General features: G+C 43.4%; 1 protein-coding gene across 3 annotated transcripts in view; it reads right to left on the reverse strand.

Moving 5' to 3' along the window:
* Positions 1–3,525: 3,525 nt before the first annotated feature.
* RASGRF2 (Ras protein specific guanine nucleotide releasing factor 2) overlaps positions 3,526–25,051 on the reverse strand; it is a 215,651-nt gene continuing 194,125 nt past the window's right edge. For 2 of the 3 annotated variants that reach the window (XM_087430098.1, XM_087430099.1), the window contains 8 exons: positions 22,203–22,263; positions 21,803–21,906; positions 20,097–20,181; positions 17,144–17,341; positions 12,344–12,423; positions 10,873–10,990; positions 10,229–10,297; positions 5,500–6,844 (listed from right to left, as the gene is read on the reverse strand). In XM_087430098.1, coding sequence (XP_087286224.1) covers positions 6,752–6,844; positions 10,229–10,297; positions 10,873–10,990; positions 12,344–12,423; positions 17,144–17,341; positions 20,097–20,181; positions 21,803–21,906; positions 22,203–22,263 — 808 coding nt within the window. In that variant the 3' untranslated portion in view covers positions 5,500–6,751. Of the gene's footprint in view, positions 5,476–5,499; positions 6,845–10,228; positions 10,298–10,872; positions 10,991–12,343; positions 12,424–17,143; positions 17,342–20,096; positions 20,182–21,802; positions 21,907–22,202; positions 22,264–25,051 lie in introns of those variants that run through there. The other variant, XM_087430100.1, reaches the window with a different exon arrangement.

Consider the following 25,051-nt stretch of genomic DNA (forward strand, 5'->3'; position numbering starts at 1 on the left):
CGTCTAAAGCTCTTTCTTTCCAGCTGCTAAGCAGGCTCTGAGCCCGGGGCCGGGGACTCTCCTTCCAACCTGTTGTCTGGGGCCTGGATTCAGGGGCAATAACAATCACGATTGTCTACTAGATCAGGCCAACTGAAGTAGGTTGCTAGACAATCTCACTTTCTAGCCTCACCAGCTTAAACCCAGAAGGCCCTGCAGGCTGTATGGCTGCTTAAAAATAGCCCTCCTTGGGACATCCACCGCAAACGGAAAGGTTGACTGTAAATAGCCCTGACCCGCCAGGACTTTGGACAGCAGCCCTGCCATTTCAGAGGAGCTGCCCAGGCCTCTGGCGACAGTCACGTACCCAGCTCCTACAGCCACATGCACATCACCGGCTGATTCCTTCTCAGGACGCAGCCCAGGCTCTAAGGAGATGATGCAACAGGAGGTGGAGCCCAGGAGTAACCTCCCACCTAGAGTCGTTCTCCTTTACTTTCCAATTCTTTTATATATGACCCATAGCAAAAATATATATTTTTTCTTTGCATGAGGGTACTGACTGGGAGAGTGCATGAGGGGACCTTCTAGGGGCTGGAAAGGTTCCTGATTTTGGGGTGGTTGTATGGGTGTACACACGTGTAAAAATTCCTCAAGCTGTACACTTAAGATGCACACACTTCACTGTGTGTTGGTCATACCTCAGTTAATAATATGCATTATTAACTAGCTTACGTTAAGTTGAAGTTTTTACAAAGTGATACTTACCCTTTCTACATATGATATACTCAGATATTTTCCAGACTCTTCTATGTTATTTCATTGAAACAATTGCAGATTGGGACCAACCAAACTGTTTGCACGATCCTCTAAAGAGTCAGAGTTCTCAGTGAGCACGTTCTGTCATAATGGACCACGGTCCCAGTCCCTCCAGCCCCTGGGGGTCTTGCCTGGCAGAACAGGCAGCAAACCGCAGGTCGGCAGGGCTGACCAGCCGCTCAGTAGCCTGGGCTCTGCAGGTTGGGGGGAGGAGTCTAGGCTTATTTCTTCCCAAAATAGCTCTTTTGCATGCATGCTGTTTCAAGTCATTGCAGGTGCCAGGTGAAATAAATCCAGTGACCCTGAAATAGCCCAGATCCCACACCCAGAAAATGATGAGGCTTTTGAAACGCATGCAAACGTAGAGTTTAAAAAATGGCAGTTACAATGAGAAACTCCTCCTCTTTTTCTTTTTTCCCAATTCCTTACTAATGGACATTTAGCACCCCACACACACACACAACACCCCTTACCTCAACCTCTCATTTTTTACAGTGTAATTTATATAATGAGTTAGAGAGTAAGGTCAGAAGATAAGTTGGGGTATTGTTAAGAAAAGGGGGCTCCTGGTCATCTTTGAGCTTATTATAAAGGTGGGATCATAGGGGTGGTAACCTCTGCAAGTGATTCACTGCAGAAATTCCAAATTTCTGAAAATCCTTCAAACGTGATCCCTGTCCTATGCCATTTATTCCTCTCTCATCGTTGCTGCCAACTCCCTTCGAAGTTCAGGGGTTCTATCCACACGCAGTGGCCAGTGTGTGGTCATGGGGCTGCTCTTGCCATAGGGACGGGAACAGAAGTCAAGTATGCAGCTGCCTCATCACTTGCTTTACAGGAAATCTCCTGTCCTGGGCTGACTTTCCTCTCCATTCCTGAATCCTGCTGGAGCCTGGATGTAGCAGGACCCAGCTTTGCCGGGCAGGCAAGGGCTATGCCGTGTGGGATGGCCGAGTAGTAAGATGAAAGGAACCCGGGTTCCTGAATCCCCACCAGCCTGACTGCTCATTTCAGAACTGGAAAAGGAAGCCCGTGGGACCCACATTCTTCCTTTCCTCAGCTCTCTCTTGTGCTCAACAACTGCATCAGGTTCTCTTCAGCTCTAAATGTTAGGACAACTTCATCTACTTGACAAAAGTTAAAGTATTTTCATATATATTATTCCATGTAACCATTGCAGTAATTCTAGGGGCAGAGTTGAGTCTTATTTTATAGATGAGGAACTCAGCCTCAGAAGGCTCAGGAGCCCACCCTAGGTTGGAGCCACTGATGGCTGGGCCAGGTCTCCCCTCAGCAGCTTTTCCTCTCTCCACAGCCTTTCACAAGCGTTGAGCTGCCTTTAGATGAACAAGCTGTTCGGGCAATAGTGAGTTCTGTGCGCCTGGAGGTAGTCAAACATGGGCTGGGAATGTCACATGAAAGATTTAAGCACTGGGAAGAGAGTGGGACCAGATCCTAATGGTCTTAATATCTTTTCCCCCAAATTCTCTGATATTCTAGTGCCTGCAACATGGGCTTCTTCTACACTTTTTTTCCCCCTGAATTTAGAAATAAAGGAATATCTGAAGGAGCTCATTGCTATGAAGACGACAATATAGAAGAATACGAAAAGAATTAAATGAAGAGACTAATGAGATGTTGAGAATTCAAGAAAGGCGAAGTTTAATTTGCATATAGGCATACTCCACACCTCACCCAGCAAATATCAGGCCACAGCACAAACCCCTCTGTCGGAATCACAAATGTCAGCTGATTTCCAAAGTAACTGGACACAAACGATACGCTTCTCAAAGGAACACATGGGTTTGTCCATCACACACACACACAAATAACAAAGAAATACATTTAAATCCTCTGCAAAAGAGAGATGAGGATGGTAATCATGTTACCTCACATTTGGACAGCACTTTACAGTTGGTAGCTGAACCCATTTTGTCCTCATGACAGCCCTGTGAGGTAGGCAGCACAGGAATTAATATTAACTCCATTTTGCAGATGAGGAAACTGAGGCTCAGAGAGGTTTCAGCACTGGCCTAAGGTTGCCCAGCTTGTAGATGTAGATCTGGGCCTAGAACTCAAGGCCAGGACGCCTAGTCCAGTGCTCTTTCACAACTGCCTTTCTGGGGAAAATGAAATGGGTTGTGTAAAAGACAGTGGTTCAACATCAATAATAGAACTATTACTTTTCTTGAGAAGATGAGGTCAACACAATCAACAATAATGTTAATGTCATGCTGTGTGGAAGCCAAGATGAATACTTCTCTGAATTATTCACATTGTTATACCTACAACAAAATGGTTGTTTTCCTACCTTAGCTCTGCCCTGCCTTAATTTAAGTCACTAACAGGCACGGAGAAATGACACTCTGATTAGATTTCACTGACTCAAGTCTTAGTACCAGGATTCATACAGTGGCGTCTGTCATCCAGCCATTATTTAAATTTACAATCTGTTGTCTTACTGAAATGAAAATGAATTATATTCATTTATTCTTCTGGCTGTGGACATTAGCCTGGCTCCATTCTTTAGCCATAAATAATATGTTATCTTTTATCCCATTTCAATAGTAGTAAAAATGGTAAACTTTACAAGGTGGATAAAAAAAAATCTTACACTTTAAAGTGAAAGGAAAGACTTTTTTCAGAGAAAACAAAATCAAACTTTGAAAAGTTAAATAAAATACTTTGTTTTAAAATAAAAGTTAATTTTATTGGGAATAACCCTTCTATTGCATTACTCTTTTTAGATAAGAATTTAAAAGTGGCCTGATCAATGTCACCCCAAGGTTTTGCCCCGTATAAAACCATGAGAGAGGAAAAGGTGCTGGTCCATCATATACACGCTCCACACTGGAACGTAATGGATTGTTCTCTTCCAGGTTATTCGGTATCTCTGAGTTTCATTTGTTTTTAAGTAGTACTTTAAGATATACTGAAATTTAACAAACAGTAATGGGGACTTTATGTGAGAGCCACTTGAAAATATTGCAACAGTAGTTTAAAATTCCCACTTTAAATTCCTTCAGAGAACACTAAGGAAAAGTGACAACATTCAACTTCATGCCTGAATCTGTCACATAATATATTGGCTTAAGTAAGAGATTTGTCCCTGTAGCAAAACTGGATGTCTTAGTTAATAACCAAAGGCATCCTCTAAAAGCCCTAAGATAACTTCATTGACAGCACAAAATGTGGGTATTCATCTGAAAGCATGAAATTGGATTTTACTTCTGATTTTCTAGGTTAATTTTGCAATAATGTAAGTGTTTGCTACTTGGCCGTTGGAGGCTGACACCCCATCTACTCTTAGAAATGGGTCTCATATAATGGAATACAGGCGGACACAGCTGGGAGTGCACGCTCTAACAATACACACAAAGCGTGAAAGGCAGAAGAGGATGGGCGCTTTAACAATCAGAAGAAACACGGCAAACTGCTCTTGGGGATTTTAAATGTGACCAAATTGAGGTTTTTAAAACATGTGCATTCCTATTCCCGCCGGCCCAGAAATGGTGCAAGTCGTCAAAGGAGCTCCCCTGGAGGAGGCATTCTTTCTCCTGCAGCTCCAGCAAGCCTTCAGACTCCGGGACTTGGGAGGGCCGTGTAACTCGCAATAAAACGCTGACAGCATAGCAGCTGACAGTGCCCACCGCTGGCCCCGGGGGCGCTTCCAGCATTCTGCAGGAAATAGGTGTGAAAGCTTTGCCACTAGTTGAGGAAAACCTGCCTTCCCGAAAGGGGAGGAGCATCTGGAAATTCCTCTACCTCCTGTCTTTCTTTAATAAGAATGGCTGCAGTGCCTCTGGCACATTTGGGTCAGAGAAGTAAGAGTCCAAACTTCCAGGGAAAGTGCACTCAGAACCACCCTCTCCCCTCTAGAAGAACTTGGGGACACCCAGGCCGAGTTGAGTGCGTTGACCTTTCCACACGTTTTGTTTTGCTTGAAACTCCTATGTGTGGCCCTTCACTGATTTGCCCCGGTTTTAGTTCACTTTCCAAGACTATATTTTTGAGCCAAGATAGTTAACCTTTCCTTTCCTTTTCTTCTGCGAGACTTTGAGGTGTTTGATGCAATGGACATATATTAGTTCAAACCCTCAGTTTCTGAACACTGAGAAATGAATTGCAAGTTATGCATCGTTAGGATCTAAACAACCCATGCTTCTGATCATGCATCAAGATGCATCAACCTCTTATTTGAAACGAAGAAGAACAAACAAGCAACTTTTTTTAAAAAAGAAAAATAAAGCATCCATAAGTAACCCTCTTTGGGTTTAGTGCTACACTGTTGGCTAATATGAGCTATTGGAAATATTTTTGGAATGGTCTTCAAATATTATAATATTTTCTTGTACTTACTTGATATTTCACTATAGATTTATGTACAGAGATGGCCCTTACCGTGCAGCAAAAACATACATTCTCCACCTCTATGGTACATTATCAATGCTAGCACTTCCACTGGGTCTTATGACCCAGCAAGTTGAATTTATTAGTCAGCTGTTAGCTCTAACAACATAATTAAAGTGCAAAGAAAGAGGGAAAACAGCCAGACAGATCAATTGTTTCACTGACAGCATCAACACGCTTCATGCCTCTAAGAGAAAATGTCAGGTGCAATTCAGGTAACAATAACTTTGTATTTTTTCTCTTCCTTCTTTTAAAGCAGAGGTCTCCCTGAGAAGAGAAGAGGGAGGTAAACATGAGACAGCCCTATATCTTCGATAACCAACAATCCTGGGAAACGTGAGGTCACTCCCCAGCCTAGGGTAGCAGGACCCCCTCCTGCATTAAGTTTTGTGACAGAGAGCTGTTGAGTGGCTGGGCCCATTTCCCACATACTGACAATATTTTCACTCAGAAATATCTCGAAATTTACAAACAAAGATGACTGGGGAAGAACTGTCTACCAACAGCACACAGAAGTGTGGGTTTTAAAAAGAAAATCCCACTGAACAACTTTTTAAAAAATGCAACCAATGTTCATAGTGAGCCGAAGAATGGTTTGCGCAAATCAGAACAGATTCCCACATTACTATGAGGGGGGTATCTTTTCAATTCACATCGAAACCTGCTCCTCCCACCGCACTCTGTGGCGTTCTGTCTTATCCCACAGTTCGGCCGGTGAGGTGCCCGGGGCACTCTTTTGCAAACTCTGCACCTGCCTCTGCAAGGGCATTGGCCTCTTGGGCACCACAGCCACAGGAAGAAGCCCCCACCACCACCTCAAGATGGCCACTGGCTGGAATCCCGAGGGCACAGCCCACTGAGTTCTTAATTAAGGAAGTGTTACATACAGTCCACTTGTTTTTCATCCTGTCTTTAATGTCCTGTTGCCTAAGGACTGAAAAAGCAGTTTCAGAACATGCTATTCCTCCAATATAAATGTCTATGATGCACTGAAGACCATGCACATGCTATAGACTGAAAGTGCTTATGTGTTAGTCCATCCCTACAGAGGAAGCCTCGGCTTTTCTGGAAGCTTGTAACAAGGGAAACGTAAAGGAAGCAGTTAAATCCTAGGAGGATATTGGTGGGTGTACCCAGGCCAGTAAAGTGGCAGAGAAACATCACAGGTCTTTTCCATGGATCCTTGTCCCTGAGTTCTAACAGAACATGTGGCAGGCTTGAAATTCATCTTCTTACCTGCTTCATTACAATGCCTACCAGCATCTCCCATCTTACATTCCCTTGTGCAAAACATGCCATCAGCTTTACCAAATAGCAATCTTTTCACCTTCCCACCCGAGTCTGTCTTTGACCCCAAACAGCTGGGCTCCCCTGCCTGGAGAACACAGAAGTCCAGTTCGGTTCCGGCTTCTTCTGTGGACAAGGGAGACTGGCTTCGTCTCCCTCCCCGGTCCTTGCTGCACCATGGGAGGCATGGCATGCACAGTTCTGTCCATCCTGCTTTCCATGAAAATTTGATGGATTCAGGGGCAAGGCCGAATCCTCAAGCAGGGAGCCGAGGTTCAATTTTTAGCGACAGCTCATACAGCGTATCTTCATCTATGATGAGGGCTTTGTCAAGCAAGTACTGAGTGACCTGGAGAAAAAGGGAAATCCTGGCTTTTAGTTCTTTCAGAACACCAGTATGTACATTTTCTGAATGGAATCTGACACAATTCAACATTTTCTCTTAAACACTGCAAAATTTCATGTAACTAAAAAGAAAATCATGAATATCTTCTCGTTGTTAAAAAAAAAAAAAAATCAAACGTCTCTAGTCCTCTCCCAACTCCCAACCCCAGGCACTTCCCTCAAAAGGCACCACTGTTTACATTTGCTTTGTATTCTCCCAAATGTTCTACTGTCTTTCCAGATGTTACATGTACTTACAGAAATCTTTCTTCCCCTTATAATCATAAGTGGTATCACACTGTACATTTTATTCTGCTTCCATCTCTTAACTATAAGTCGTGGAGAGCTCCCCAGGCCAGTACATAGAGCTCTAACTGTTGGACAGTATGACTAGTGTGACATATCAGAGTTTATGTAATGCTCTCATATTGAGGGATGCTTAGGTGCTGTAAATATCTGGGTATTACGCAAAGCTACAGTGAAATCCTTGCTAGCCTGCTTCCTAGTGCTCACGTGTGAATGTTCCTCTTGGGTAGACAGGAAAGGAAATGAAAGGAAATGACACCGAAATGAGAATGTTGGGGCATGGGGTATTTCCATGAAACTATTTCTTCATTTTTATTGAGATATAACATACACAAGTAAAATTAATAGTTTGATCAGTTTTGACAAATATATACACCCATGTAACTTACATACATATCACGATACAGAACAATTCTATCACCCAGAAAGTTCTCTCATGCAGCTTCCCAGTCAATCTGCTCCCAGCAGCAACCTCTGCTCTGATTCCTACCACCACGATTCATTTTGTCTACTCTAGAACTCACGTAAATGGAATCATACATATGTACTCTTTTTTTTGTGTGTGTGAGGAAGATCGGCCCTGAGCTAACATCTGCTAATCCTCCTCTTTTTTTTTGCTGAGGAAGACTGGCCCTGGGCTAACATCCATGCCCATCTTCCTCTACTTTATATGGGACGCCGCCACAGCATGGCTTGACAAGCAGTGCATTGGTGCGCGCCCGGGATCCGAACTGGCGAACCCCAGGCTGCCACAGCAGAGCGTGCGCACTTAACCGCTTGTGCCACCGGGCCGGCCCCTACATGTGTACCCTTTTCCGTCTAGCGTCTTTCGCTCAGCATAATGTGTTGAGATTCATCTGTGTTGTGGCGTGTAGCAGTACTCTGTCCTCTCATTGCTGAGTTGTATTCCACTGTATGGATACACCACAATTTGTTTATCCATTCACTTATTTATGGACACCTGGGCTGTTTCCAGTTTTTGACTATTATTAAGAAATGCTACGGGGCCAGCCCTGTGGCTTAGTGGTTAAGTGCTTGAGCTCTGGTACTAGCGGCCTAGGTTCAGATCCTGGGCGCGCACCGATGCACCGCTTCTCCGGCCATGTTGAGGCCGTGTCCCACATACAGCAACTAGAAGGAGGTGCAACTATGACATACAACTATCTACTGGGGCTTTGGGGAGAAAAAAGGAAAAAAAAAAAAAAGGAGGAGGATTGGCAATAGATGTTAGCTCAGGGCTGGTCTTCCTCAGCAAAAAAAAAAGGAAATGCTATGAATGTTTTATACAAGACTTTTAATGGGCATGTTTTTACTTCCCCTTGGATATAAATACGTAGGAGAGAAATTGCTGGGTCATAATGTAGATGCATATTTAACGTTTTAAGTAACCTCCAAATGACACAGTTTTTCAAAGTGGTTGCGCCATGTTACTCTCACCAGCAATGTATAAGAGTTCTGGTTACTCAGTACATGAATTTTTAATTTTAAAAGATGATGTAAAATGACCTCCCAAACTGCTGTATGTATAGTTTGTGAGAGGATCTATTATCCTATACCCTAAGTAACGTTTAGTATCATCATTTTAAAATTTTGTTTATCTGAAAGGTGAAAATGATGCCTCATTATAATTTGCATTTTTTCTTCTTACCAATGAAGTTAAGCATTTTTCAAATATTTATTGGCCATTTTAATTTTTTTTTCTGTGAGTTACCTGTTCATAGCTTTGCCAATTTTTCTATTGAGTTGTTTATGCTTTTCTTATAGATTTATAGGAATGCTTCTAATTCTGTCTCTGTTTTATATGTTAAAAATATTGTCTCCTCATCTTTACTGCTTGTATTTTGACTTTTTAAATAACTGCCTTTTGTCATATAGAAGTTTTTAATTTTGATGCAGCAAACTTTATCAACTTGTTTTTTACAGTTTTTGCATTCTGTGCTTAAGAAGGTCTTTGCATCCAAGGGTCATGAATATTTTGTCCTATATATTATTCAAATAATTTAATATTTATTTTTATATTTAGGTAATGAACACATCTGGAATTTATTTTTGTGGATGGAATAAGATGGAGAGCCAAAATTCCTATTCCATTTACTGAATGGTTAATTTCTTTCTGGCACTTTCTTTAAATGCCCCCTTTATCCCATATTAGATTTTCATATAGACAAAATCTGCATCTGAACTTTATCCTGCTCCACTAAATTTGTATTCTTGTGCCAATATAGTCCTGTTCCATTCACTGTAGTTTTAGGACATGTGTCTGTATCTCGTAGGGAAAGCTCTCCTTTACTCTTCTCATTTTTCAAAGAGTCTTTTTCTGTTTGCCTATCTAAGCTTCCTTATATATTTCAGGATAAGCCTGTCAAGTTCCATAAAATAATAGGGAAAACTGGCTCTGAGTTATATGGGAATCTTCTGTACTACCTTCTCAAATTTTCTATAAAGTTAAAAGGATTCTAAAAAATAATGTCTATTAGAAAATGAAAAAAAAAAGAAAAAAAAACCACAGACCAGTTCTGGCTGGGATGGAGACAGTAAGAGGGTAGATGATGTGAGATGAATCTTGAAAGATGAGTAGGGGCTACATAATGCACTATTTCTTGGACACATCAAGATTTTTTTCTTTCTTTATCCTAAGGGCAACGGGAAACCAATAAAATATTTTATGCAAGGGGCAGACATACTCCACTTTGTGTTTCAGAGAGTTCTATCTGGCTGTAACTTGTAGAATGGATTTTGCATTCTAGAGTGAATGCAAGCAGCCCAGGTAACAGATACTGGTAGCTTGGACCAGGGGTGGTGGTGGTGTAGACAGATTCATGAGAAACACACGATGTAAAATTGATAGAACTTGATGATGAATTGATGTTCTTTTCATCTTCTTTCTTTTTTTCTCCTAATCAGAGTTGCCAAACATTTGTCTCTTTTATTGGTCTTTTCTGTGAGTCAGCTTTTGGTATTGCTGACCAACTCTACTGCTGCGTCTCATTCATGAATTCCACCTTTTTCTTTATTGAACTCCCTTACAGTCACAAGATATTACCTTTGGCTGATGGTCTATTCGGTAGGAAGTCTGCTGGAACTGGCGCACCTCTCTGATGATGTGTGATATCTAACGGAGAAACAACAAAGGCAAAGGAAGTACTTGCCTGTATTGCAGCACCTTCTCCCAGGGCCTCCCCGGAGGAGTCAGTTACCTCCTCCAGGGAGGCAGCTGGAGCCCTGCCCGACCATCCTCTATGCCCAAGGCTTTCTGGCCCCTGAATGAGCCACATGAAACACTAACAGCAAGAAGATACTGAACTCCCAATCAGGGAAACAGCTGGCACTGGGTGGCCTCGGGCGGCGGAGTGGCGAGCTCTGGGTGCTATGGTCCATGGGCTCCTCGCTTCTAACTTGGTGCTCAGAACCCAGCTGTCCAGCAAGAAGCCTTCAGCATCTGTCCATCACTGGTCAGTCTTAGGAAGTCACCCCGGAGGCTTATCCACCACCCATTTTGCCCAGACTGCAAGCTGAAATGAGCCTGCCAAAAATCTCCTCAATCAGCCAACATCAGGCATTAGACCCAGTGTCCACCACCTCTTCCACCTCGAGATTAAAAAGCAAACAGTGACTTTCTTGACTTAGCCTCTTCTCCATAAGCCACTGAAGTCACCGAAACAGGCTGATTATGAAATTATCACCTACCATTCTCATTTTGGAGAAATTGACAAGGCCTTCCTCAGTAAAGTTTGGTGTTCCTTCTTCAATAAACGCCAGGTCTGTCAGGTACATCCCCAGATAAGGAACAGCGGGGGGGTTACAACTGCAAGACCAAGAGGTACTGATCTCACGCCCATTCACACAAACGCTGACGTCCCTCCCCATTTAAACAGGGAGCAACTGTGCTGCTTCAACCCTGAAGAACGAAGTCTTTTAATTCCATTTTCAGAAGCACACTCATGATATGCACAGTTTCAAATGCATCTGACAATAGAATATAATACAAAATTATAGCCCATGCTTTCCCGTGTGTTTGAGACAATAGCACGTTCAAACAGGATGTCTTGTAGGCAAATACAAAACATTTGCCAGCAGTCCTTGTTTGCAGTACTTGTAAACTGGTGACACTTCTCTAAGGGGTAAAAACAGGCAGAAAACCCTCTGCTCTCACCTCAATAAAGTGCAAACATTCAGCCTTAAAGAACTGGATGGAAAAATCAATGTGCTTAGAGCTTGTAAAACTTGTTTTAGTTAGTATGTAACTGTTTTAGAAGATACAGACTTAATTAACATCACAACTGCACACCAAAGTGAGACTTTGTTTTTTTGGAAGGGGGATGCACTTGGAATTCTCAAAGAGCCCTGAGGCTGAGAACACGGCCTTTTGATCTGCAAGAACTGGAGTCGAAACCTAGCTTGACCCACTTTCTAAGGGATGCTGGGCGAACTCTCTGAACCAGTCTCCTCAACTGTAACATGGAGACAATAAAACTTATCTCTTTAGTTTGTTGTGAGGCTTAAATAAGACACATCAAGCATTTCACATGGAGTCTACCATTTGGTAAGTATTCAGTGACTAGTTCTTGTTCTATTGTGGTTGTTGTTACTGGGAGTCTTTCTCTCACTCACGGCATCACAGGACTAATGTTTTCCCAGAGTGAGTCAAATACATGTGGTAGATCATAAGAAAACCAGCTGCAGACAGATCTTCTTCTCTCTCTGTCAATCTCTCTCTCTCTCTCCCTTTCCCTGTGTGTGTGTTTATGTGTGTGTGTGTAGAAAGAAGGAATGATCCAGCAATAAAAGGCCAAAAATAAATAACAATAGCCAATAGCTACTGGAATATTTAAATAAAAAATCACAGTAAATCATTGTGTTTAGATTACAAAATACCAAATCAAGAAACATTTTATAGTAAAAGATAGTTTGATTGACTATGGTGATATTTTCTTCTTATTTGTAATACTCTGTATACCATGGGTATATCTGTAAGACACTTTCTGTATACACAATATTCTAAATGAAAAGGAAAATCAGAAAAATACCTAGGTGATGGAAGTTTTTTCCCATTTTTTTTTCAAAGCAAAGTAGGAGGTAGGCCATTATTTGTATACTATACAAATTATTTAAATATACTTTTGAGTTATGAATAATTTAACAATTAAGATAAACATACTTTTTAAGGGTTTCTCTGAGATTTTTAAATCTTCCTTCAGATGAAACAGTCTTCTGAAGTTTGTCCATTAGAGCTTTTGTCTAGAAAGAAACAAATAACTTAGTACGTCATGAAAACACTCTTATGGTCTGATAAGATGGGTGAGTTTCCTAAAGATGCTCAATTCTCTTCTACAGTAACATGTGCCAGACTTTTGTCATGTGATATGATTTTGTGTGACTTAATCTGACTTTCAAAGTATAGACGTGGGATATTAGGTTTAGATTAGATGTTAAACAAAAAAAAGAACATGTGGAGAAGAGAAAGTGATTACATATCATGTAGCCAAAAAGAGAAGAAAATGTATAGAAAAGAAAAATTGAAATGTATGGGAAACTTAGGGACTTAGAAAGACAAAAAGCACATGTTGAATGTGGAATCTTAAAGGAGAGGTCTCTTGTCAGGGAGTTTTCATGATGAATCTTTGTGAGTGTTGATTTCCAAATCCTCAAAGCACATATTTGATTGCTTGGCTATTAACCAACCAATATCCTCTACTCCAAATCCTTTCTTTTGTGATCATCTTCATCAATTTGTTAGAAAAGTATAACTCATATTTACCAAGAAGTAAAATTGTTGACATTGGTCTGCAGTTTCTTCCATGGACATGGGAGAACGGTGGGGTGGTCCTTGGGAATGATGACCTACTCCCAGTAATACCCACCCCCAGTTCTGGTTCTGAGGACTCTGGGAGAAGACAGCCAGCAAGGCTTGGGCAGGGGTAGAGGGTTGGAGGGATGAGATGGGGCCAGGAAGGCCTCCTGCCTGGCACAGGGCTGGCCTTGGCTCAAAGAAGCTGCAGAAATACCATCTTCCCTACAGCCACAGACCACATTTGGTGGGCTCCAGACTGCATACTCTACCAGGCCTTCTGGATGTCTCTCAGACTGGACTCAGATCTGGAGAGGAGACAGCTACAGAGCATATGGTGTTACCAAAAGTGTCTGAAGCTGGGCATATCTACAACCAAGTCCTACCTACCGTGACTAGACTAAGGCGCTGGGCCCTGAAGGATAATCCATCACCCATGCTAAAGCCACTTTGAGGGACCCATACATGTGACTGAAAAGGTATATTCCATTTATTGCCTCTACAGGTAGTACATTCAAAATTTGAAAAAAAAATTTCAATATTAGTCTTATCATCCCTATTGCATAGTCAATTCCATTATCCTAAACCTGCATCCTATCAAAGACATTCATACCACTTAAGTCAACTACAGGGAAAGCCTAATGTTTTCGTAAAGAGGATTTAAGAATCCCTTGGTGCCAACTTCAGAGGAAAAGAGAAACAGAGAAAGGAGAAGGAAAGAGAAGGCAGAGGAGTGACCTACTGACTTTGATGAAGTATGACAAGTGTGTGACAGGATAATATGCTCTTTATATCCACTGCCCAATGGCTGTGGCCACCACTGTGTTAGGGGGAGGCAAAACCTAGCCACAAAAAAGGTATCCACGTTCAGCTTCTCGATTCCAATATAGCTGTTTGAAGCCCATTTTAAAAACAGTATTCCAACACCCATTCATCATAAAATCGATCAAAAAACTAGGAAGAGAAGGTAACTTGCTCAATTTTATAAAGAGCACTTACAAAAACCTACAGCTAAGACCATCCTTTCACCAAAGGTGAAAGACTAAATGCTTTCCCCTCAAGATCGAGAACAAGGTAAGAATGTCCTTTCTTACCACTCTTATTCAATATAGTATTGGAAGTTTTAGCCAGAGCAATAAGGCAAGAAAAGGAAATAAAAGACATACAAATTGGAAAGAAAGAAGTAAGATTGTTCCTATTTGTAAGTGACATAATTGTCCATATAGAGAATCCCAAGGAATCTACAAAAAAGCTCCTAGAACTAATAATTGAGCTCACTGAGGTTGCAGATATAAGACCAACACACAAAAACCAACCACAGTTGTATATACTAACAGTGAACATGCGAAAACCAAAATTAAAACCACAATAACATTTAAAATTTCTGCAAAGAAAACTAAATACTTAGGCATAAATCTAACAAAATATATAGAAGACTCATACATGGAAAACTGCAAAATGATGATGAAAGCAAAGAAAACCTAAATAAATGGAGAGACATACTGTGTTTATGGGCTGGAAGACTCAACATAGTCAAGATGCCAATTGTCCCCAAACTGATTGGTTTAATGAAATTCTAATGAAAATCTCAATAAAGTCTTTTTAGACATAGTTTTTATTCTATATGGAAATTCATAGAACCTAGAGTAGCTAAAATAATTTTGAAATAGAAGAATAAAGTGGGAGGAATATAGAAAGAACTTTCAACTCAAAGGTAAAAAAACAAACAATCCAATTGAAAAATGAGCTGAAGATATGAGCAAACATTTCATTGAAGAGGATAGACATGGCAAACAAGCACATGAAAAGATGTTTAACATCATTAGCTATTAGGAAAAAGCAAATTAAAACCATGGTGAGATATCACAGTGGCTAAAATAAAAAATAGCAATAACCAGAAACGCTGGCAAGAATGTGTGAGAAACTCACTCACACATTGCTGACAGGACTGTAAAGTGGCACAGCCACTCTGGAAAAGAGTTTGCCAGTTTCTTATAAAACTAAACACACAATTACCACAAGACCCAGCAGTTGCACTCTTGGGCATTTATCCCAGAGAAATGAAAACTTACATTCACACAAAACCTGCACATGAATGTTCATAACATCCTTATTTGTAATAGCCAAAAACTGGAAACAACCCAGATGTCCTTCAAGGGGTGAATGGTTAAACAAAATGTGGTATATCTATACCATGGAGTACTACTCAGCAATAAAAAGGAATGAAAATGAAGTATTGAAACATGTAATGACTTGAGTGGATCTCAAGGGAATTATTTTGAGTAAAAAAATAAAGGCAATCTCAAAATGTCATATACTGTATGATTCCATTTACATAACATTTTTGAAATGACAACCTTATAGAAATGGAAAACAGATTAGTGGTTGCCAGGAGTTAAGTGGCTGTGGCTGTAAAAGGGTGGCATGAGGGATCCTCATAATAGAACTGTTCTGTCTCCTGACTGTGGTAGTGGTCACGAGTCAGTCCAGGTAATAAAAGTGCATAAAATTAAATACACACATACACACATGAGTACATGTCAAACTGGCAAAGTCTGAATAAGGTTGGTGGATGTTAATGTTAACTAATGTTAATTTCCTGGTAGTGATATCGTCTGTAGTTTGCAAGATGCTACTATTGGGAGACACTGGGTGTAGGGTGTATGGGGAATCTCTCTATTATTCCTTACAACTACATGTGAATCTACAATCATCTCAACATTAAAAGTTTTTCTTAAAGGGTATTTATAAAAGCTGTGGCTTTTATTTGCAAGGTCCAGGTTTGTTCACAGGAAAAGATTTGGTGAGTTCTAGGAGGCCAAATTTGGGCTCCTCAGAGCACTGCATTTTTACTAAGGAATGAGGAGGGTGGATGGAATTAAGGATATGACTTAGGCTTGGTTTCTTGCTACACAGCGAAGAGTTAAAAAGACTTGGAGCTAGACAAGAAGATAGAACAAAGTAAGAAGTAGTGTCTCTGAGAGGGGCTTAAATCCTCAGAGAGCAATAGAAACCAGATAGTTTTGAGGAAATGTCGGTAGAATATATGCTCTTCTTCCCGCCTGGAACCCGGAGGCGGGCACCCTGCAAATGTCCTTCACCAACTTTGGGTGGTCTCAACAAGGCAGGCATAGTGGTCTCTGGAGGAAGGTTAGGCAGAGAGGGCCTGGCATAGACCCTCCTAGCCTCTGGCACCAATGGGCCATGGAGAAGCCTGGAAAATTCCCCAAGGTCCTTTGAGAAGGCCAAGGTAGTTATCTACTAATGAAGAGTTAGCTTGCCCACCAGGGACTGCCAAGCGGCAGGGCAGCCTGCAACAGAGGTCAGACACACCCCACCTCAGAGGATCAGCAGAGCCAACGAGAGCTGAAGGGGAGGCGAGGTCAGCCAAGCTCCCTGGGTGAATGACTGTGTCCGTTCCTGGGAGGGATAGGTGACCACACGAACACCAGGCACAGGCAATTCACGGTGGCCTGCAGCCAATGACCAAGCAGCAAAAGGCAACAACAGGAGGCCAGTGGGTACACACAGCCTCCCACAAGCTAGAAGAGGACCCCCACCAACACCCACCAACACCCAGGAGGAAGGCCAGGAGACAGGGCAGGGGGAAAACTGTGACTTAATTTGAATCTTTAAATTATCTGAATGAAAATAATAGGCATGAACAAGCTGAGCCCAATTAAAAGAAAATCATATTTTTGCACATCTAAGTCATTATGCCAAAACTTTACATCAATGACAAAGAAAAAGGTGATGTTGAGGCCCTTTGTCCCTGGTTTTTAGCCCTAAGGCACCTGCATTCTTATTTTGGGGAGAAAGACTGGACCCACCGGACATCACGTGTTCACATGGAATCACTGTGCCCTCTCTAAGGAATTCGGGAAACAATCCTGACTGTGAACCACATTGTCTGAGGTTGTTCCCAAATATGTTATAATGAATGTTTTGGGTTGTATTTTCTTTTCTTAATTAACCGTTTAGAAATGCACATGAGTGGAATCAATTAAGTGGTAAGAACACAGTAATTACCCACATTGGCACCTTTCTTTGGCAACTGAGCTGCTCAGTTCAGTTAATTATTTCCTGATTAGAAACATGTATCTTGGCTCTGGTCTCCCAGCCTCTCCTCCTCTCGGCAGCGGGATGTGTCTGTCGCACGCTGACGCTCACCTGCTTGGACACCTTGGCCCAGGTTTTCTTCAGCCTGTAGATGGCACTCCTGTTCAGGGCCGAGGTGATCTCCAGCACGCCGTTGTAGTTGTGCAGGCATCGGCAGATGTCTGCCACCGCCACCCACTTCTCAACCGCGTTGGCTCGGGAGCTGACGTCGGCATAATTCATGATCTGCGAGGCCACCAGGTTACTCATCTGAGATGACAGAAAAGCCAAGAGAGGCGGCTCAGAGCCAATGCAAGCATTTAGGCAAAATACCTGAATTACCCGCAGAATCGTCAGGAAGGCAGGGTGCTGAGGGACGTGGAGATCACAGTCCATATTTAGACATCAACTTTCTGAGGAGACCAAAGTCTGTAATAATAAACTAACGAGCACCTGTTCATCCTCAGCATGAAGAGAGGGCTTGTTTGGAATCAGCTGGTTAGGGGAAGAGGTGACTTTGTTAACCAGTGATTTTGATGAAGGAGTTATTTCCAATGATTGTGGAGGAAATGGAATAGAACAAGCTAACCCCGGAGGAACGGCAAGCTTTGCAGATCGTGGGTTTCACTTCTTGGGGCCTCTTCACATGCTCCTTGGCCCCCAAGAATGTGGGAATATTCGCTCTAGGAAGCCTCACTTTACACAGAGAAAGAAAACACATTGACCCCTAATCAAACCAAACTCTAACCCGACCGACGCTCAAACCGGAAACACTTAGGTGCAGGAGAAGACAGGACATTTCTCCTTCTTATCTTGCTGAAATGTTTCCACCAGCAGTTAAAAGGACCTGCAGTTTCAAGGCTAAGCACTGTCACTCTATTAGTGAAAGCCACGAGAAAAAGAGGCAGATAAGAAGCTCAGCACTTAGAATATAGAAAGGAAGAGAGCAGAATACGATTGATTACTAACAAAGGGAATACGGGGTCCATAATCTTATATCCATACACTAAATCTGATGAGTACACCCATTCTTTGATAATTCCTTAAGTATTTTAGATCTCATGGTGCCTCAGACTTGTCACTGTGCATGTTCATTAAAGAAATTATTTTCTACTGAGCACCAAGTATGGACCAGACATTCTCTCATGTTCTGGGAACAGGAAAGACAAATCCATCAGCATCCCTGACCTTAAGGCACGGAGCCGAGTTAGGCGGGAAGGTGAGGGGAGGCAGTCACAGACAAGGAAAGGCACAGACAGTGAAAGGCAAAGCTAAGTCTGCACGGAGGGGTGTGAGAACACGGAGGCAGTATGGGGCGTCTCGTTAGCAGAGAGGGGGCTTGTGGAAAGAGGTCGTGCCTGTATTGAGTCCTAAAGGATGAGCAGAAGTTAGCCACTGCTTTCCATCCAAGTGGAAGAGGGCCTGCAAAGGGACGGAGGCGAAAGGCATGGTGTGCTGGAGGATCCAGCAGCTGTCTGAGGAGCATGAGGTGTCATGAGAGAGAGGATGAGAGGTGGGCAGGGCTCTCACAGGGCAGGTTGAGCAGCTGGGACCTTATCCTGAAGGTGAGGGGAAGCCACTGACAGAATTTCATCAAAGAAAGTCATATAATTAGATTTTCCTCTCAGAGAAGTTACTCCCACGACGCTGTGTGAGGAGTGGGTTGGAGGGCAGAGAGGTGGCAGGGGGGATGGTGAGTTAGGAGCTCCTGGACAAAAAGGATGACAGGCCAAATCAAGGTTACAGCAGTGGGAAAGGAGGAGAAAGAAGAACGTGAGATGTACGCAGATTGAGCTTCACTAATATAGTAGGGGGTGAGGTGGGGCGGGTAAGGGAGAAGCAGGAGCCAAAGACGACCTCTAGATTCCGTGCTTGGGTGAGTGCGCATTCAGTGAGGCCATCACCCAAGACTGAGAGCAGAGAGTAAGATGAAGACGCAGGCCTGGCAGGTTTGGGAGCTGCTGAGGATAAGTTCCATTTGCAACCTATTGAGGGCACAGGGCAAGTGGCTATCCAAATGGAGACACATGGGTCTGGAGCCTGGGACTAAACATCCGATTTGAGCGTCCATTATATCTCAAGTGTATACGACACAGGCACTAGAGGTTGACTTTCCACAGCAGGGGCTCTGCCCTCGGAGAGTGGCCTAGATGAGCCATGTGTCCTGTACTTTAGGCAGCAGTGGCATCGATGCTCACTATGTGGTAACATTCAGCATATACGTACTCCACAGGGACCCTGTGCAAACCACTGTCTTGGGAACGTACGCTGTTGATTTGTATTTTGATTTTGGATGACCTATTAATTTACCTACAGGGTTCCTGGTAGTCTTTTTTTTTTTTTTAATATTATCATTATTCCTTTTGCTATAGTTTAGCAGAACTGGAAAGGGAACCTTCCCTTTGCCTGGACAGACCTGAAGACCCTCCCACTTCTGCAGCTCCACCACAGGACTAAGACCATTAGAACAGAACCAATTAGAATTGGTGAGTATAAAAGCAACTCCACCTTACTGCAGAAGAAAGCAGGGCGGGGAGATGGACCAACAGCTGGTCACCGTTGCACATGGCCACAGCAACACTCTAATTATGCTTAGAGGTCCCCAACCCTGGAATGTGACCTGGGCTGAGTGTTCAGTAATGAGGAGGCATTGCACCAACCCAACCTTACCGTCACCGGCACCCCCAGGGGCCAGTGACACAGGTGCTGTTCATTCTGTTAGAACTAGTCAATCTATGACCACAAGGGAATGATGGTTATGACAAAAATAACAGCAGAAACCTGTGCATTATTGAGCACTTACCAGATTCATGCACTATAAAAAGTGAATCTCTTATGCCTGCAAGTTAACTGGAAGTGACTACATCACTGTGAGCCCTTAGAGAAGATTTAAGCTTGTTTTTAACATTCCATTAGTTCTAGTTAAAAAGTGGGTAGCAGACTTGCTTCACAGAGGAGGAGTCTTAAGCCCTTGATATTCATCTTCCTGTAACACACCCAAGGTGTTATTTTTATGGTTACTCACATCATTGAAGTGTTGGCTGGTTTTCATAATGTAAGGTGTTCTTTCATTTTTATCCAGCTTCATCCACCCCTGCCCAAGAAATTCTCTGAAAGTTCAAAATGAAATACAACACCAATTAAATTTTTTTTAATGGTGCCTATGACCCTGAATAATTATCATGACTATTATATATGTTAAACTAGACATTGCCCAACACCTCTCAAGTGAATTTCAGCTCAACTTGAGCATTTCACTTCTCGATGCCAAAAGATTCTTCAGTTTTCAGTTTTCTCTTATAAACATCTGGAACTTTGTCCCTGTTAGGATCATTATAAAGGCTTCTCTGATGCTGGAAAACAATGACCAACTCAAGAGGAATAAAGAGATTAAGCACTAACTCAGAAACCAAGACTATTTCCCTGGATCAGCTTAAAAAAATTTTAAGCCTTAGCAGAAGTTCCAAAAAATTCATCACTACCAGAAATGTAATTAAGAACAGCATGTTTTCCTCTGCTTTGCTCTGACATTCTCCAGGAGAACATCAATTTCTCGGACGGGAACTTGCCTTTGTTCCCCCAGAGCCGGGAACAGTACATGTGGTAAGGGCTGAAGAAACACACACACACTCCTGTTACCACTCTCAGCCCATTCCTCTGAAGATGGCAGTTACAGTGGTGGGAGCTCAGCCTGGTGGAAGGTCTGTCTTTCAAATAATATGCCTGCTCCTTCACTTCACTAATGAGCAGGTCACAGATCAAGGTAAGCAAGGGACAATCAAGATGGAGCTCTGGGGGGGCGGCCCAGTGGCGCAAGCGGTTAAGTGCGCGCGCTCCGCTGCGGCGGCCCGGGGTTCGCTGGTTCGGATCCCGGGCGCGCACCGATGCACTGCTTGGCAAGCCATGCTGTGGCAGCGTCCCATATAAAGTGGAGGAAGATGGGCACAGATGTTAGCCCAGGGCCGTCTTCCTCAGCAAAAAAAAAAAAGAGGAGGATTGGCGGATGTTAGCACAGGGCTGATCTCCTCACAAAAAAAAAAAAAAAAAAAGATGGAGCTCTGGGAATTATTTTGTAGAGGTGTTAAAAAAATAACTTGAAATGAAATTACTCTGACACATTCTTAATCCAGAAAGATTGACAGAGTCCCTGTGCAAGGTTCTTTGTCCCTCGATGTTGGTGGTACTGCTCCCATCCTGCAAGGCTGTTGGAGACAAAGGTGTGCCAGTTCCACGGATGAAAATGCCTGGTGGATGTTCACACCAGCACACAGGGCACAGGGAGGAGAGGTGGAGAGGGTCCCAGAAAGAGACCACATCAAGGGCACACACAAAGGTTTGGGCTTTGCTCTTTCTCCTCCTCCGTAGAGGTCACGTTCTTCTCCCTCCCAGATCCTCACTGTGCTGCAGGGTAATCAGGAGGTGGTGGCAGGGCAGCGGTGGAAGTGGGGGGACAGGAAAAAGGCACTGTGGTTCCTAACTCAAGTCTTCAAATAGACACAACCATTGCAGGCCTTTCGATCCACGGTTGGTTTAATCTGCAAACGTGGAACCCGCGGATACGGAGGACCAACTGTATTTCCATATCAGTATTTCCAACATAAACTGGAACCAAAACCGTCTTAGGGTTAAGACTCACACCTCTGTGCACACACATCTGCCTTAGGACTAATGTCAACTCTAAGTGGGCTGGCCCCGCCTGAGAGGGCCCTGCTCTTGGAGGGCAGCACTCACTCGTAGGGAATGCTTCTGAAAACGATGTGGTCCAGGAGGGTGATCTGCTCCGCCAGCTCCATGGCTGACAAGGTCTCAAAGCACTCAGCCTTCGGACAGTCCGTCTGCAAGAGATGAGGGCAGAGAATGAAACATACCTTGGAGCGAGGCTCCCATCAGCTCTCTGCAGCTGCTGAAGTGCAAAGGCCATCACGGAGTCCAGCTGTGAAAGCTCAGAAATATCAGCCACCATTAATATCATGGACCCACTGCTGAACCCCAAGCCGGATGTGTTCATCTCACAGAGCTTCCTCAACAGGACATCTCGTCAAGCACTCAGTTACCAGTTACAGGCGTTCAGCTTGCCCTTGAGAGGTAGTTTGCACATAATTGTGCTGGATAAGACTGTGGCTGAACTTACCAGTTGAATTATATCCTCTAATTTTAGGTGGATGTCATCTTGATCATCTTGTGAAAGGGCCCTAAAAAAAAAAAAAAATCAAAATAGCCTCGATGAAAAGAAAGCAGACATGGTAGGAATGAAATGACAAAATGCAGCTGGGTTTTCACTAGGTGGAAAGTTGGAGGGCTCAGTCTGCGAGGCTGTGCCGCCAGCTGGAGGCTGTGGAGACCTGAGCTGGACACAGGGGGTTGGGGAAACAGAAAAATACGTGAAAGACACTGGAGGCTTATCAAGAGAGCTGACTTGTAACAAGGAGCCAACTTGTTACATCCACGGTTGTGAATCAAACACGGACCATCAAAGGGAGACTAAGGGTGAACTGGTGGGCTCTGCGCTACCAAGAGGATCTACAGTTGAACTCGGACATCCTGTGAGTCAGGGATTCAAATAGGATGAGTGACGGGGGACCAGCCCGGTGGCGCAAGCGATTGGGGTGCACGCGCTCCGCTGCGGCGGCCTGGGGTTCGCTGGTTCGGATCCAGGCGCGCACCGACGCACTGCTTGTCAGGCCATGCTGTGGCAGGCGTCCCATATAAAGTGGAGGAAGGTGGGCGTGGATGTTAGCCCAGGGCCAGTCTTCCTCAGCAAAAAGAGGAGGATTGGCAGATGTTAGCTCAGGGCCGATCTTCCTCACACACACACACAAAAAACAAATAGGATGAGTGCCCCATCCACGCTCCTCTCGCTCCTAACTTGGCCCTTCCCAGCTGACGCTGAAGCAGCAGATGCAGAGCCACCCCCACCCTGCGCATAAGTAGACCGGAAGCTCACAGAAGCTCCTAGGTGGCAAGAATTTGAAAATTGTGAGGCAGAAGCCAGCACGTAAACCACCCCCCTTGCTTCCCTGATGGACTTGCCTGAGACACACGTGGTCCTGTATCCCCACCCACGGTGTTCTTCAGCTCTCAATAAATAGTTTTTTTGATAAGTGAGGAGTGAATGAATGAATAACACAGAAGTTAATTAACGCTGAAGTGGGTGCTGGTTTCCGAGTGGGAGCGATACTTCACGTCCCACAGAAGTTCAGAGTCCAGGAGAATTACACTGATTATATAACTTGCCATCTGGGCCAAGCTTTTTAAGTTTTCCCAAATGAAAGCACAATCACGTATTAAAAGTATTAAAATATCTGTACAGTCCTTAACCATGTAGCCTGTCTACTGGAGGAAGAAAGAAGTAGTTACCATATGGTAAAGGAGGGATTAAGGCAAAAAAAAAACAAACCCACGACTCTTTCCCCAAAGACTGTTAAATCACACCTAAGGATTACACACAGGGGATAAAGGTGACTCTTTCCCAAAGTGTGTGTCATTCTTTCCACTGTAGTCTAGGTTCCTGGAGAGAGGTCGGTGGCCACATAACTCTGTGTACCCGTGGAAAAGATCTTTTTTATGAGGCTGGGCAATATTCTTCCCTTGGAAAGAAATGGTCAAGAAGTTAGTTTGCTTCTCTCAAATGTTCCTCTCCTCAATGATTTTACCCAATGTTCCAAGACACATTCCGGTCCTGTTATCTAGCATTTTCTCTCTTCACAAGAGCCGTGTTGATGCTGCCTGGGGCTTTCTGATGTTTGGGGGTGGCCTTTTCATGACCTGACCTCATTCCAGTTGACCATCCAAGAAGTCAACCACTGTTTCTTTTCATTCTGTGGCATTAGTTTCCACAAAAGACTCTATGCAGCATAGATTCAGAAGCCACCTAGTTAGACAATGTTGGCGGGGTGGTATTTTAGAAATATAAAAGTCTTGAGCAGAGGGTTTTGTTCACAAACAGGGCAACAAACTACCTATGTCAGTTAAGCTTATTCATCACCAAGTAACTCTGTGCAACTGTGGAGGCAGGTTCATCATAGAAAGCTTTCCCTTTGCTGTATTAATGTAATATACGTTTAAATACATGTTTCACGTTTACATCTCACTGTTGTATGACTCGAATACATATAAATCTCTAATGTCAGGCTACATTTAACTACAATATGGTATGCTTTTATCTCTCACAGCAGTAACTTGTATTCACTGGGAGGAATGTTCAGAATGTTCCCCTTCCAATGTGAAGGCCCCTCCCTCTACCTCTGGTCCAGTTCCAATACAGGAAGGATTTCCTTCCCGTCTTCTGACTTAGAGCTTTGATGAACACTCCAGGGTCCTGGGTCTCCCCAACAACTATCAGTCAGTAGGATCAGTTTAATAACTGTGCATTTATAAAGAAACACCAGATAAACTTCAGAGGAAATGGGATTATCCAAGTTTTATGACTGGGAACTTCCTCCTTCAATTGTAGAAATCAGGCAGTCTTAAAAACAGAGCCAAGAGCAACCAGCCTCTGTCCTTGGCTTGGCCTATGCTCCCCGGGCTGCTTGCTCACCACTGCCCCTGGCTGGCTGGAGCCCGTGGCGTGGCCGGCCTCAGACCCTGCTCCTCCAACTCAGGGGACTTTGGGAATAGTTTAGTCTCCTGCTGCTTCACCTTCTGGGACCTGCCGGACCATCTCCTCCTTCCTACCCTTTCTCAAGGCTGGCTTTCCTTCCCTCCAGGCTCATCTGAACCCATTGCTACCTATGCTCTAGTACATTAAACAAAGGCAGATGTCCGTAAGTGCATGGAAACCTTTAACACTAAAGTCTCCTGGCCTTGCCTGGAAATAATTCACTGTTTGTTTCCAAATTAAGGAATGAACTAACAAGAAAATCTTTATAATTTTCAGAGTTGTTAAATAATCCTTTTGATTTCTGTTTCTTTCTTGTATACTCCATGATGTTTTTTTTCACAGAAGGATTTCATGAAGGATGGCATTCCTTCAGTTGAAGG

This window comes from Ceratotherium simum, chromosome 4, assembly GCF_057802395.1.
Source record: "Ceratotherium simum simum isolate JZ-2026a chromosome 4, ASM5780239v1, whole genome shotgun sequence".
Lineage (NCBI taxonomy): Eukaryota > Metazoa > Chordata > Mammalia > Perissodactyla > Rhinocerotidae > Ceratotherium > Ceratotherium simum.